Source organism: Pygocentrus nattereri, chromosome 1 (assembly GCF_015220715.1).
Source record: "Pygocentrus nattereri isolate fPygNat1 chromosome 1, fPygNat1.pri, whole genome shotgun sequence".
NCBI lineage: Eukaryota > Metazoa > Chordata > Actinopteri > Characiformes > Serrasalmidae > Pygocentrus > Pygocentrus nattereri.
The window spans coordinates 51,353,704-51,367,302 of NC_051211.1; the positions used below are offsets into that span (position 1 = coordinate 51,353,704).

A 13,599-nucleotide genomic window follows, 5' to 3' on the forward strand; every position below is an offset into this window, starting at 1 on the left:
AAGTATTAACCCTGGTGTGGTGCTCAGGTCTGACTCATATTCAGGTGCTGTGTCCTTCACTCTGTTCTTCTCCATGGCCTGTTAGTGTGTGTGTGTGTGTGTGTGTGTGTGTGTGTGTGTTTGTATGTGTGTGGTGTGTGTGTGTGTGTGTGTGTGAGGGTGGACAACATGGACAGGCTGCTGATTGGCTACAGCTGCTAAAGGAGAACCCTACGCTGGACACTTATGATATTTTAAACATCTGGTATTTTTATATAAACTTTTATGACTGTATTGATTTAATAAAACAATAATGTGGTGGGTTCACCAGACCACTGAGTAACAAACACATCAAAACCACACAAGGGTTAATCAAGTTAAAAATATTAATCATTAGAATGAATTGGAATCAAAAAGGTGCAGAACAGCACCAAATTAAAAAGCAGTGGATGTGCACATTATAACATTTCAGAATGGCAGTATGTAAAAAGAATATTTTCTTCATATACAATTATATGTTATAAAATATTCAGTACTATGCAAAAGTCAGAGACCACCCTTGATGTATTCAATTTGAAGGGCAAAAACAGCCATTAAGTACAAGTTATTCATTTTTTCGTAAGATATTTGTGAGAAGATCTGATATAAGATGATCGAAATAAGCAGCACTTAATGCTTTCATCTCTGAGAGAGAGGAGAAACTCAGCGACCACTCAGCGCTGTGGGTCTGAAAGGATGTGTAGCTGTTCAAGACGAGCCTCACTGAGAAAAGAGACGGACACATCAAACAAAGAAGCTGAACAACGGACTGACCACAACACCACTGCATCTCTTCATTGCTTGGATTGTGAGAAACAGAAAAGGCTAAACCAACTTATAAGACTGAACTTTGTAGGGGTTGAAAAATATGCCTGCAGATTTCAGAATTATGGAAGCTGCAATGAAGGCAAAGAGTGGACACACTAAATACTGAAACATCTATATCGATTTATTGATATTTAGTTGTTGGAACAAAATCTCCAAAATGATAACTTTACAGGAGCAGGAAAAACCTTTCTATGTAAGTCAGTGGAACCAGACTTTGTTGAGAGTCATTTTGAGCCGTTTCTTTTGGTCCATTCATAATGACATTTACACACAATGCCAAAAACAGAGGTTGTGTCCCGACAGCAGTGATAGATTAATGCCTTTTAGTGACCCTGAAAAAGGAATAACTTGTAATAAATGGCTGTTTTCACTGGAAATGGGTTTCTGACGTTTGCCCAATTCTGTATATTTCTTTTTAAAAATTACACTCTTAAAAATGAAGGTTCATAAATGGTTCTTGTCTTGGACAGTTCATAGAAAACGAATGAACTGGAAGAAACTTTCCATGTGCAGGCTCTTTAAACTCTGAAAAGGTTCTTCAAACACATCTCATTTCCAAAAAGGTTCTTTTAAGAAACGCCCATGGAATAATAATAATAAAGGTGCAGAGATGCAACAGAAGAGCCACTTTTGGTTCCCTAAAGAACCTTTCAAAGGACGGTTCTTCAAAGAACCTTTTGTAAATGTGATGGGAAGAATCTTTTTGGAGTTTAAATATGTATACAGTCATATGCATATTGCGGAGATATGACAGATGATCTGGTGTTGGGGAATGATCTCGATGTCTTCACCTCTCTTTACTCTCTTTCCTGCCACAGAGAGTTATAAACACCATGTGTGGGCACATGATGCAGGACTTAGATCACAATAAAGCCAGTGCCTTCATCAACACCAACGGCTGCATTGACAAGCTAGTCAACTGGATCCACAGCAACCTGTTTCTGCTGGGGGGTATAGCACTGGGCCTGGCCATCCCTCAGGTACGACTCTACAAGTGCACGAAAATGAGGATTCGAATGAATTCACTGCAGAGAGAGAGAGAGAGAGAGAGAGAGGGGGGGGGGGTAGTGAGAATGACCGAATGAGAGAGGTAGAGAACAAAAGAGAGAGAGTAGAAAGAGAGGAAAGGAAGAGAGAAAGCAGAAAAGAAAGAGAGAGAGGGAGTTATAGAGAGGGAGAAAGAAAAATGAAGAGAGAGGAGAGAGAGAAAGAGAGAGAAATTTATAGGGAGGAAGAAAGAGAGAGGGTGAAGGAGGGAGAGAGTAGAAGGAGAAGAAGGGAGAGAGAGAAAGGAAGAGAGTGAGAAGAGACAGGGAGAGAAAGGGAGGGAGAGAGAGATAGAGGTAGGGAGAGACAGAATGAGAGAAAGAAAGAAAGAGAGAGAGAGCAGGAGTTATTGAGTGGGAGAGAGAAAAATGAGAGAGAGGAGAGAGAGATTTACAGTGAGGAAGAGAGAGAGAAGAGAGAGAGAGGGTGAGAGACAGTGAGAGAAAATGAGGGAGAGAGTAGAAAGAGAGGAAGGGAGAGAGAAAGGAACAGAGAGAAGAGACAAAGAGTGAGAAAGGGGGAAGACAGAGAGAGAGAACACAGGAAAGAAAGAAAGAATGAGAAAAATATAGCAAGCGAAAAACAAAGAAAGAAAGAGAAACTAATGAATGAAAAAAGATAGAAAGAAAGTGAACAAATGTTGCTCAGGAACACGTTTGATTTAGCCCACCAGAAAGTCTAACCCCACCCCTTTACTCAGTGAGTGATTCTAATTTTCCTATTGAGATTGTATTTTTCAAGTATTTTAGTAACAAAATATAGTGGAATATTATAAAAGGCATTTTTAAAAAATATATTTTTCTGTTGTTTTGTCTTTTTGGCCCACCACACACATTGGCCCCCAAGACAAAAAGTTTGCACACCCCTTATTTTAAATCATAGACACATTGGACATGTTTACATTTTTAAAATCTAATCTTACATTACGCCAAGTTACCTACACGATTAGAACTGATGCCACGTGACCAGTATTTCAGGCAGAATAACCGAGTACTCTCTTCTCTCACAGCTGGTGGGGATTCTGCTCTCCCAGGTCCTAATTAACCAGATCCAGGATCAGATTAAACTCCAGGATTACAACGTGCAGCACCGCTCAGACCCGTGGAGCTGAGCCTGCAGAACCACTGAAGACTTCTGGAGCAAAGCACAGCTACATCTATAGACACAGAGCTGGTACCTCATCAACCTCAACCCACTGTGCTGTCAGCTTCAGATAAATACATACACTATATTGCCAAACGTATTCGCTCGTCTGCCTTCACACACATATGAACTTGAGTGACATCCCATTCTTAATTCATAGGGTTTAATATGATGTTGGCTCACCCTTTGCAGCTATAACAGCTTCAACTCTTCTGGCAAGGCTTTCCACAAGGGTTAGGAGTGTGTTTATGGGAATTTTTGGCCGTGCTTCCAGAAGTGCGTTTGTGAGGTCAGGCGAATTGTTCCCACAAAGTTGGGAGCATGAAAATGTCCAAAATCTCCTTTCACTGAAACTAAGTGGCCAAGCCCAACTCCTGAAAAACAACCCCACACCATAATCCCCCTCCACCAAACTTTAAACTTGGCACAATGCAATCAGAGAAGTACCGTTTTCGTGGAAACCGCCAAACCCAGACTCGTAAATCAGATTGCCAGACGGAGACGCATGATTGGTCACTCCAGAGAACACGTCTAGAGTCCAGTGGCGGCGCTTTAGACCACTGCATTCAACGCTTTGCATTGAGCTTGGTGATGTAAGGCTTGGATGAAGCTGCTCGGCCATGGAACCCCATTCCATGAAGGTCTCTATGCTGTTCTTGAGCTGATCTGAAGGCCACATGAAGTTTGGAGGTCTGTAGTGATTGACTCTGCAGAAAGTTGGTGACCTCTGTGCACTATGCCCCTCAGCATCCACTGACCCCGCTCTGTCATTTTACGTGCCCAACCACTTCGTGGCTGAGTTGCCGTCGTTCCCAATCACTTCCACTTTGTTATAATCCCACTGACAGTTGACTGTGGAATATTTAGTAGTGAGGAAATTTCACGACTGGACTTGCTGCACAGGTGGCGTCCGATCACGGCACCACGCTGGAATTCACTGAGCTCCTGAGAGCGACCCATTCTTTCACTAATGTCTGTAGAAGCAGTCTGCAGGCCTGGGGGCTCGGCTCTATGCACCTGTGGCCATGGAAGTGATTGGAACACCTGAATTTTGGGTGGATGAGTGAATACTTTTGGAAATATATTGTATCACTTTTGCCACAACAAAACCCCCATATCTCCAAAATGGTACATTCACAGGATAAGAATAAATCCGTGAATTCAACTAATTTTTAAAATGTCTGCCTACTTCATTTGTTGAGGGCTAAACAAAGTAATTCTGAGTGATTTGATGGCAAATGGTTCATTGTAGAGAAACAAAACAGCTCCGATTTCTTTAAAGTCGTGGTGATAGGAATGAGGGGTTGCGATGTCTAAAAAAGCCATAACACAAATGCAACTGTTGTATTTACCATCCAAAACCTTCAGTGAACCTACATGTGCCTTCTGGATGGACGTCTGGTTCCTATCTCCACCATTTTGAACAAGTTTGACACTGTGAGTTTATCTGGAATGGTGTATTAACATCAAACCGCTATGAATGACTTTGTTTACACCATAATGAGGTAATTATACAGAAATTTTGGGGAACGTGATGGAATTCTCCTTTAACTGTAAATGGATGTTAACAGGTTAACAATTTATTTCTATCGGTCCTTCATGAAATATTAAAACATTGTAAAATCTGAAATTCTGTAAAAAAAATGTGAAAAAGACAAAAAATGGAGCTGCAAGGTTTTGGATGAATGGGACTCTCACGTAGTCTGGGACATGTAGGCCACTTAAATCGTCTTTGGCGCCACTGTTTGGTGAGATAAGTGAGAAACATCTCTCCGTGGTCTAAGACAAATGTTCTTGGCAGTTGAATCACTGTAAGGAATTTAAAGGGGATCCTCTTAGAGCAGAGTAGTGACAATAAGGCCAATGGCATCTTTACAATGGGTGACAGCTTATAAGGGGGAGGCCTGCAAGGGGCCTGCGTTACTGTAATATGAGCTTTCTCCTATAAAAGTGCACTTGAGGACACCTTTTTTAATAACAGACAACACTGGATTTTATGAACCCAGAACAAAAGGGCCTGCTGCTTCAAATTCACTATACTGGGACATTCTCTACAGAGTTATGTGGTTCCTAAATGTATTTGTATTTAGTACAAACTTACACCCAGCTATTTTTGTACATTTCAGGGATACAATTTAAGTTTTTTTTATATAACATGACTGAATAGAGAATTAAAGCACTCAGAATATCTTGTCTTTTACTGTATTTTTCTTTGGCCATACAATTGTGTATAGAATAAATGACCATCATTAAAGGGCCTGCATTCTACCTTTTATTTATATATATTTTATTATTTTATATATGTTCCACTTTATAATGTTTCTGTGATTTCAAGTATCAAAAAAGTCATAGTTCATGTTAATCTGCCCATTTTAGGGGTGGTGCAGTGTGTAGTGCTGTCGCCTGAGCAAGAGAGGCCAGGGTTTGATTCCCTGGCCGGGTGACGAGGGTCCTTTCTGTGTGCATGTTCTCCCCTTGTCTGTGTGGGTTTCCTCTGGGTGTTCCATGGTTTCTGCCTTCTGCCCAATGAGTGTTGGGCACCAGCACCCCCAGTGACCCAGAAAGATAAGTGGTTTTAGATGAAGAATATATGACCATTTTATAACTTCTCTTTATTGTTCAGCTGTTTTTGTTACTGTGCCTTTAAAACATATGTAAATGACCTCTGATCTGCTGATTGGCTGGCTCCGATTGACTGTCCTGTATAGCGCCTCATTCAGAAAGCATTCCAGGATGAAACACTCCTTATAACTTCAGTGTAGGTGGGCAGGGCTAAACTGCTATAGAGAAGCTGGATATATGTAAATAGGATGGTTTTCATGACATCACCAAAACAGCGAGCTTTAAAAAGGCTGTTTTTCAGTGTAGTTTCCATATACAGACTGTGAAAACGCAGATTATGTCTATTTATATACTTCATCAAACTCATGATATGAGTCCTTTAATAACACATCATGACTAGACTGATCGGAGAAGTGGGACAGTGCTGGTCAGCTGGTGTACAGACATGCTGGTCTGTGTGCTCTCCTCATTTGCACACTAGCTTTTGGCAATGCACTTCTCACGCTGGGGTTCCCCAACAAAAACACAGGCGCAGTCTACAATAAAAACTCTGCTCAGACACTGCGTCATACAACACCAGGCTGTCCATCCCTGCACTTCTACAAACTAGTTTTGTTTTATGGCATTTAAAAATTATTTTATTAGCACCGAATGCAAATGTTTGGGCTCCCCTGGTCACATGACATGTTGTCTTGATTTTTTAAGTGTATATAAGTGAGCACATCCTCTACAGAGAACACACTTCTGCTCATTTTAATACACCTTTACTGTTTATCTGCTGAATTTAACATATTGTACAACATAAAATACAGCTTGTGCAAAGTTATGGCACATACAATATCTTATGTTTCATTTTTTCCAATGTGTTAAGCTCACAAAGCAGAAATTGAGCACTAAATTTTCAGAAAATAGCATATTTAGGTTCACTTGTTCTCTAAAGAAAGTAAATTTACAAGTATTCAATGTCAATAAGTAATACTTGAGAGGTGCACAAATCTCCCAAAAACAATATACGAGTATAATAGTCAAGTGCAATTACTGAGGTATTTCACACTCCTGGTTATCACATGCTCTATTAATATTATAGATATGACTATAGATTGAATTATGTTGAGCCTGAAGGGAAATTGCAGTATTACAGTAGCAAGACAATATATGAGATATACATATGAGAGTAGAAATGGAAGTATATATATTTGCATATTTACATAGCATATAAGACAGATTGGGGTGGCACGGTGACGTGGTGTGTAGCGCTGTCGCCTCATCGCAAGAAGGGCCTGGGTTTGATTCCCCGGCCGGGCGACCAGGGTCCTCTATGTGGAGTTTGCATGTTCTCCCTGTGTCCTCCGGGTACTCCGGTTTCCCCCCACAGTCCAAAGACATGCAGTCAGACCAACTGGATATGGTAAATTGTCCCTAGGTGTGAATATGTATGTCTGTCTGCCCTGCGATGGACTGGTGGCCTGCCAAAGGTGTATCCTGCCTTCTGCCTGATGACCACTGGGATAGGCTCCAGCACCCTGTGACCCAGAAGGAGAAGCGGCTTAGAAGAACAAGACAGATTTGCTCTATTTACATGAGAGCAGGTAGTGCATGAGAGCAGGTATTGCAAGTGGTGTGAGGTAGTAAACAATGAGTACAATGAGTGTAAACATAACTAGGAGTAACAGCAGTGTTTACAGTGTAAAGTGCGCAGTGAGTCATTACAGTAGTTGTTATGATATATTGCACATTATTATGATATATAGTGTGTATTAAAAATAGAGGCGATACACTGATGTGGATTATTATTTTTATTATCAGATATTGTTATTAATTTGAGTTTGTACAGCTGTTTTAACGCATTATTCATAGGTCTATATTCTGTGCTCTATGTGCTATCTAGAGGTTCTACCATCCAGACTGGAAAAAAATCTAGGGGAAACAAAATCAGTCCATTAAGACTGCCAAAATTAATAAATAAACAAACAAACAAAAAAAGATTCCAGGAATTGATGAAGACTGCTGTGCTTTTGTACAACGAGCCATCAAAGGAGGTTTTCTTAAAGACAGAAATCAGCCAAATGTATAACCGTCATCGCATTAAAATGACATTCAGAACATGTTGTTGTTTTTTTTTAATGTAACATGACGATAATATCACATTATAACAGGTTAGGTAATTATCATGACATTTCATACAGCCACCTATATGTAACAAATCACATGACCAAGTCAGATTGAAACTACCCAGTATGTACCTGTATGATTCACCCCCCGCAAAGACAAAAATGCTTACATGGAAGATTAAAATACTGAACTCTCAAGAATTAACAGTATATTTACTGCATATTAACAGTATATTAACTGTAAATTACAGTGTATTTGCCCCAAAACCTGATCAAGCCTAATCTACCAGGCCTACTCCCTCTACATGTGGATGCTGACATCCCACACTGGCTGAAATGCAATGGACTATTCAGGAAATGCGTCCCAGGTGTGGATAAGCCTGCAGCAATTGTGGACCTGGTTAATGAGAATAGAACAAAAATAGCAGCGGAAAATGAATCTGAAAGCCACTGACTGGCTGAGACTCTATTGGCTATATTACTGAAACAGAAAAAACACATTTTAGCGCTAAAAATACACTGTAGCATTGCTCAATGTGCATTCTTTAAAGGGGAACCCCACCATTTTTTCAAAATTTCTGCATAATTCAGTCTTAAATCATTCACAGTGGTTTGATGTGAAGAAGTAATAGTAAGGTCTTTACAGTGGTGTGGATAGGAAACAGGGCTTGTGACGTCTGCAGTGCTTAGACAGCCATTCTGTGACCAGTGAACCTGCATGTGTTCTCAGTTCTGTATGTTGACGGTGGTAAAATCGTGGTGAAACTGAAAAAATATGTTTTCTTCAGGTGTTGTTTTGCCTTGTAACACCCCTCCACCATGCCTGTTTTTAAAGAGCATGTCTTAATCCAAAAACTCAGACAGCATATCCGCGTTATGTCTTTCTCTGTAGTGCATTAAAATGAATCTGCAGCTCATCCCATATGTGAGTTTCTCCGGAAGACTGCATTTCACATCAAGGCGGTCTGAACTTCTCACATTTTAGTGGCTTAATTCTGTGGAAATTTAGAAAAAGTGGTGGAGTCCCCCTTTTAATTCACACAGAGAGCAGAGGGAGACAGAGCCGGAGAGTTGGGGGGGGCGGAGGGAGGTGGTGGGCCTCCTGTTCAGGGCTGTATGTGTTTGTGTGTGGTCCTCAGTCTCTCTGACTCATTCTATGGCAGCCATGTTACACAAGCCTTTTAAGGAGGCCCTGTGCTGGGACGACAGCAGTGCAAGCCAACCACAACCAGACTCAAAATCTCTGCTGCTTGAAATCTAGTACAGTAAACTGAAGGGTTTAATCACATCTCCTGAGAGTTCCTCAAAGTTTCCACCCATCTTGCCAAATTTGATCATGTACGCCCAAGAGCTGACGTGAGGGAGCGGAACAGCTTGACGAGACCAGGATTCTCAGCAACTTATGAAAAGAGTCAGGCCTGCAGTTCATGTGTTTCGCTTTAAAAACGCAACGATATATATTTTTAAAAAGCTTCCCTCCCTCCTTTTGGAAGCCATAGGAGCAAACCACCTTAGCTCAGAGGGAGGAAGTATATTTCCATTATGAACACCCCGGAGAAGTTTCTCATTCAACACTGGCTCGAAGAAAATAAACAAAACAAGACCAGAAAAAAAAACCCTCCACTCGGACTTGGCAAACTTGACTCAGTGCAAAGCAATATATCAAATGTTTATTTTCAGGGCAACAAACATCTTTACTGAAAGCCATGTCAGTGTGCAATTAGTGAGGTGGTGGGGGGGCAGATCAGCCCCACAACAAGGCTCAAATGAAGGACCCAGTCCACCACAATGTGAAATTGTTAGTTCTGAAAAGTAGATGTTATAGCAATCCATCATGTATCACTGGTGTGCGGATAAATACGTTTTCCGTTTTACAAGATCCGAGTAAACAGGCCTCTGCAGCACAGTCACGTGGCCAAATGCGGCCGTGATTAGCTTTAATGACTGATCTGGTATCAGGGCTTAAACCTAACCATTGGGGCTGCCAATTGCACAAATGACATGAGGGAAGTGGACAGGAACGACTGGCATGAAATGACCTAATGTATCCGGAAATGAAAGGAAATGCAATGTCATCTAAAAATACTAAAAATTCCACTGAAATACAAGCCCTGGAAAAACAACAACAATCTGCTAGTTACTCATTATTTCGACTAGGCCTAACTGGTGACTCAAAACATTCAACAAAAAACTATGAAATTGCTTCGACTCATTAGAGTTGCAGCCTAAATCTAACCTTTAATATCTTATTTGATGCATTATGTAATATTCTGTAGTGCATCATTGCATCACTCAGACAATTTTGTGTCCATCCATCCATCCATTTTCTAAGCCACTTCTCCGTCAGGGTCGCGGGGGGGTGCTGGAGCCTATCCCAGCAGTCTTCGGGCGAAAGGCAGGATACACCCTGGACAGGTCGCCAGTCCATCGCAGGGCATCAATTTTGTGTCCTTATTGTGTTTTTGCCTAGGACCCAGCGTGCATTGTGCAAATGTCATGCAACCAGTGGAACCCTCCGCGATAAAGAAAGGCTAAATACAGGTGTGATATTTGGCTTAATAGCACTAACATTAGCTATGTGGCTTCCTTCTGCATTCACCATTCCGTCATCAGAAACTGGAAGGTCTCTCCCTTGAGACTGTTGCTGCACTGCTGTAGGAGGTGTGTAGGCTTGTTGACAGCTGGTGTAGAAATTACGAAATTTTTATTTTGGATGGAACGTCCCTTTAACCAGCTAACTATAGGCTAAATAATCTGTAGCTAATGTCCATTTTCGCTATGAGTACCTGTGGTGGACAAAGTACACAAATCATGTACTTGAGTTAAAGTTGAGACACCCAAGGTAAAATATTCCTCCAGTAAAAGTTGAAGTTCCTCCCTTTAGACCTCCACTTGAGTAAAAGTACTAAAGTATTTACCTTCAAATGTACTTAAGTATAAAGTAAAAGTACTAAAAGAGTAATTCTGGCTCTGATGTCCTGTTATCATTTTTATAACCAGACTGGCTTCATGAACTCATTTCAGGTGAAAGTCCTCCAGCGTCTCTCTTGGTAAACCAGTCTTTTAATAGAACGTCATTAATTAGTGACGCTGACGTCTATTAAAATGATCAGAAGCACAAAACACTGAAGGTAAACAGTTTCCGTCAGGGAGAACCGAGTGGCTCTGAAATCACTTTTTACACACAAGCAAAGTTTCAGTTTCAGATTTATTTACAACTTAGTTCCAAGTTTAAGTTGAATAAAAACTGGCTTTAAACTCAGGATCACAGATGAGCTCCTTTACTATGTTGATCTGTAGGCGTCTGTTCATAAACATAAACCAGCCCAAACTCATTTACTATAAAATGAAATGGTGTTTGTAGAAATTCAGAAAAAAGCCGCGTCAGTCTCGACTGCATATGTGGACATATTTCTATATTGTGCTCTATTTACACAAAGTTAGGTTAGTTCATCATTTATGTTGAACAGACTCTCCCAAAGTTTTACGCTGCTGCGCTGACGTTGAACCGCGTGCTGCACTGGGTTGGTATGACCAACAGGTCAAAACCAGCTCTAAACAAAGTGACCGCTGGGTCCTGATTGGTGCTCTGGCTTTGCGCTTCTTTCATTTTGACATGTTACGTTTTTATACACAGAGAAAACAAAAGGAACGACAGATTTCTCAAAATGTAGTGGAGGAAAAAGTCGGATATTAGACTCTGAAATGTACTCGGAAAAACTTCAGTACAGATACACCAAAAAACTACTTAAGTACAGAAACTAATTACATTTACTTTGTCCACCACTAATGAGTAGTTACTTTCAACTGACCAGTCCCAGCTTTAGAAATAGGAGCGTTTTCTGTTTTCTTTTCCTTTTTAAATTGGAACGAAACATATTTTATCCACTGCAATAAAGAAAGGCTAAATACAGTTGTGATATTCAGCTTCCTAGTTCTAACATTAGCTACCCGGCTTCCTTCTGCATTCACCAGCTAACACAACCTCCCATCTTCAAGATATACCATCAGAAGAGCATTTTCCTCCAAACGGACACATGTAAGTATTATCTCCATTATAAAATTCCAATAACCATCATATTATCTTAGTTTAATGGTCGTTTTCTTCGTAACAAGCATAAAAAAATCAATGTCTCTGTAGCTAGTGAGCTAATTTCCCTGTTCCACCTTAAATAGTCCAGCAGAATGTAACTGCTACACCATTTAAGGTGGAACAGGAAAATTCAAACCAGAGGCTGGAACTTTGAAATCATATGATTCCCTAAATGTAAGGAGCTGAACTTTCCCCTCCTCTGCTGTCACTGCAGACGGGCAGGGTCGTTACAGAGTAGCGCTACTAGCTGTTAATGAAGTGATGCTCTTTTATATTTGAGGGTCTCATTTCATAGGGAAGATTTCAACCACTACCCTTTGTAACTCCGTTCCAAGGGGTTAGGGAGACACTCAAAAACAAGGGGTGAGGGTAAAAATAAGAAATGGGATTGGGCCTAAACGTAAAAATATATACAATTATTAAGAGGAGCACCAATAGTTGTTTATTAACCATTTTAATATCAGCGTAGAGTGTGTAAAGACTGCAATACTCTGAAAAAATGAAAAAAATGACTTCTTTACAAACACTGAAAATTCCTAAAGCCTGAGTATACAGACAAATCAACGTGATGAGCCAGTGCAAGGTTTTGTTCTTGAAGGGAAATTGTTTGTTTAGTTATGAGATGGCAGTGAGATATGAGAGCAATAGTTGAAATAACAGAAGAATTACATGAAGAAAACTGCCAATCAGTAACATCAAGGAAGAGTGTAAATGAAATAAAGTTTTTTTAACCATGTGGCTTATCAAGATATATTCTAAATATATTCTGAATATGCTACTTCTGTATGCACTGTAGTGCGTTGTAGTAGAACACATCACTGAATACATTTAGGACAATATATTCAGTATTCAGCCAAGACTACTTCTTCAAAGTACCTTTTCAACCCTGAGTGTATGTATATATACACACATACACACACACACACACACACACTCGCCAGCCACTTTATTAGGTACCCCTTGCTAGTAAAAGTTTGGACCCCCTTTTGCCTTCAGAACTGTCTCAATTCTTCATGGCAGACTTTCAACAAGGTGTTGGAAACGTTCCTCAGAGATTTTGGTTGGTTATTTGAGCTCCTGTTGCCTTTCTATCATCTCAAACCAGTCTGCCCATTCTCCTCTGACCTCTCACATCAACAAGGCATTTTCGTCCACACAACTGACCGCTCACTGGATATTTCCTCTTTTTCGGACCGTTCTCTGTAAACCCTAGAGATGGTTGTGTGTGAAAATCCCAGCAGATCAGCAGTTTCTGAAATATTCAGACCAGCCCGTCTGGCACCAACAACCACGCCACGTTCAAAGTCCCTTAAATCCCCTTTCTTCCCCGTTCTGATGCTCGGTCTGCACTTCAGCAAGTCGTCTTGACCACCTCTACATGCCTAAATGCACTGAGTTGCAGCCGTGTGATTGGCTGATTAGCTATTTGTGTTAAAAAGCAACTGAACATGTACCTTGTTTATGTACCTAATAAAGTGGCCGGTGAGTGTATATCACTGCTGTTGGAAAAAAACCTTTGTTGTTTTTCAATTTTTGGCATAGTTTGAAAATGTGTGTTGTCCTTCACATTGTGTATACGTTTCATAATGAATGGACCAATAGAAACGGCCCAAAATGACTAGGAAAAAACTCTGGTTCCATTGACTTTCATTAAAAGTAAAGTAGGTTTTTTCCTTCTCCTGCAAAGTCACCATTTTGGAGATACAAGGTTTTTTTTATATATTACAAATGATTTATTTTATTGTTTTTCCTTGTTTGTACTGGAATGTCACTTTTACAGTATTTGTTGCATTTTTA

General features: G+C 40.4%; 2 protein-coding genes across 2 annotated transcripts in view; both read left to right on the forward strand.

Moving 5' to 3' along the window:
• Nucleotides 1–3,219, forward strand: part of tspan33a (tetraspanin 33a) — a 16,550-nt gene extending 13,331 nt beyond the window's left edge. The window contains exons 7-8 of the mRNA XM_017725600.2: nt 1,665–1,826; nt 2,903–3,219. Coding sequence (XP_017581089.1) covers nt 1,665–1,826; nt 2,903–3,004 — 264 coding nt within the window. The 3' untranslated portion in view covers nt 3,005–3,219. The remainder of the gene's footprint in view (nt 1–1,664; nt 1,827–2,902) is intronic.
• The window catches only part of cax1 (cation/H+ exchanger protein 1), a 1,125,587-nt gene that overhangs the window by 1,072,635 nt on the left and 39,353 nt on the right, over nt 1–13,599 (forward strand). The window lies entirely within an intron of this gene.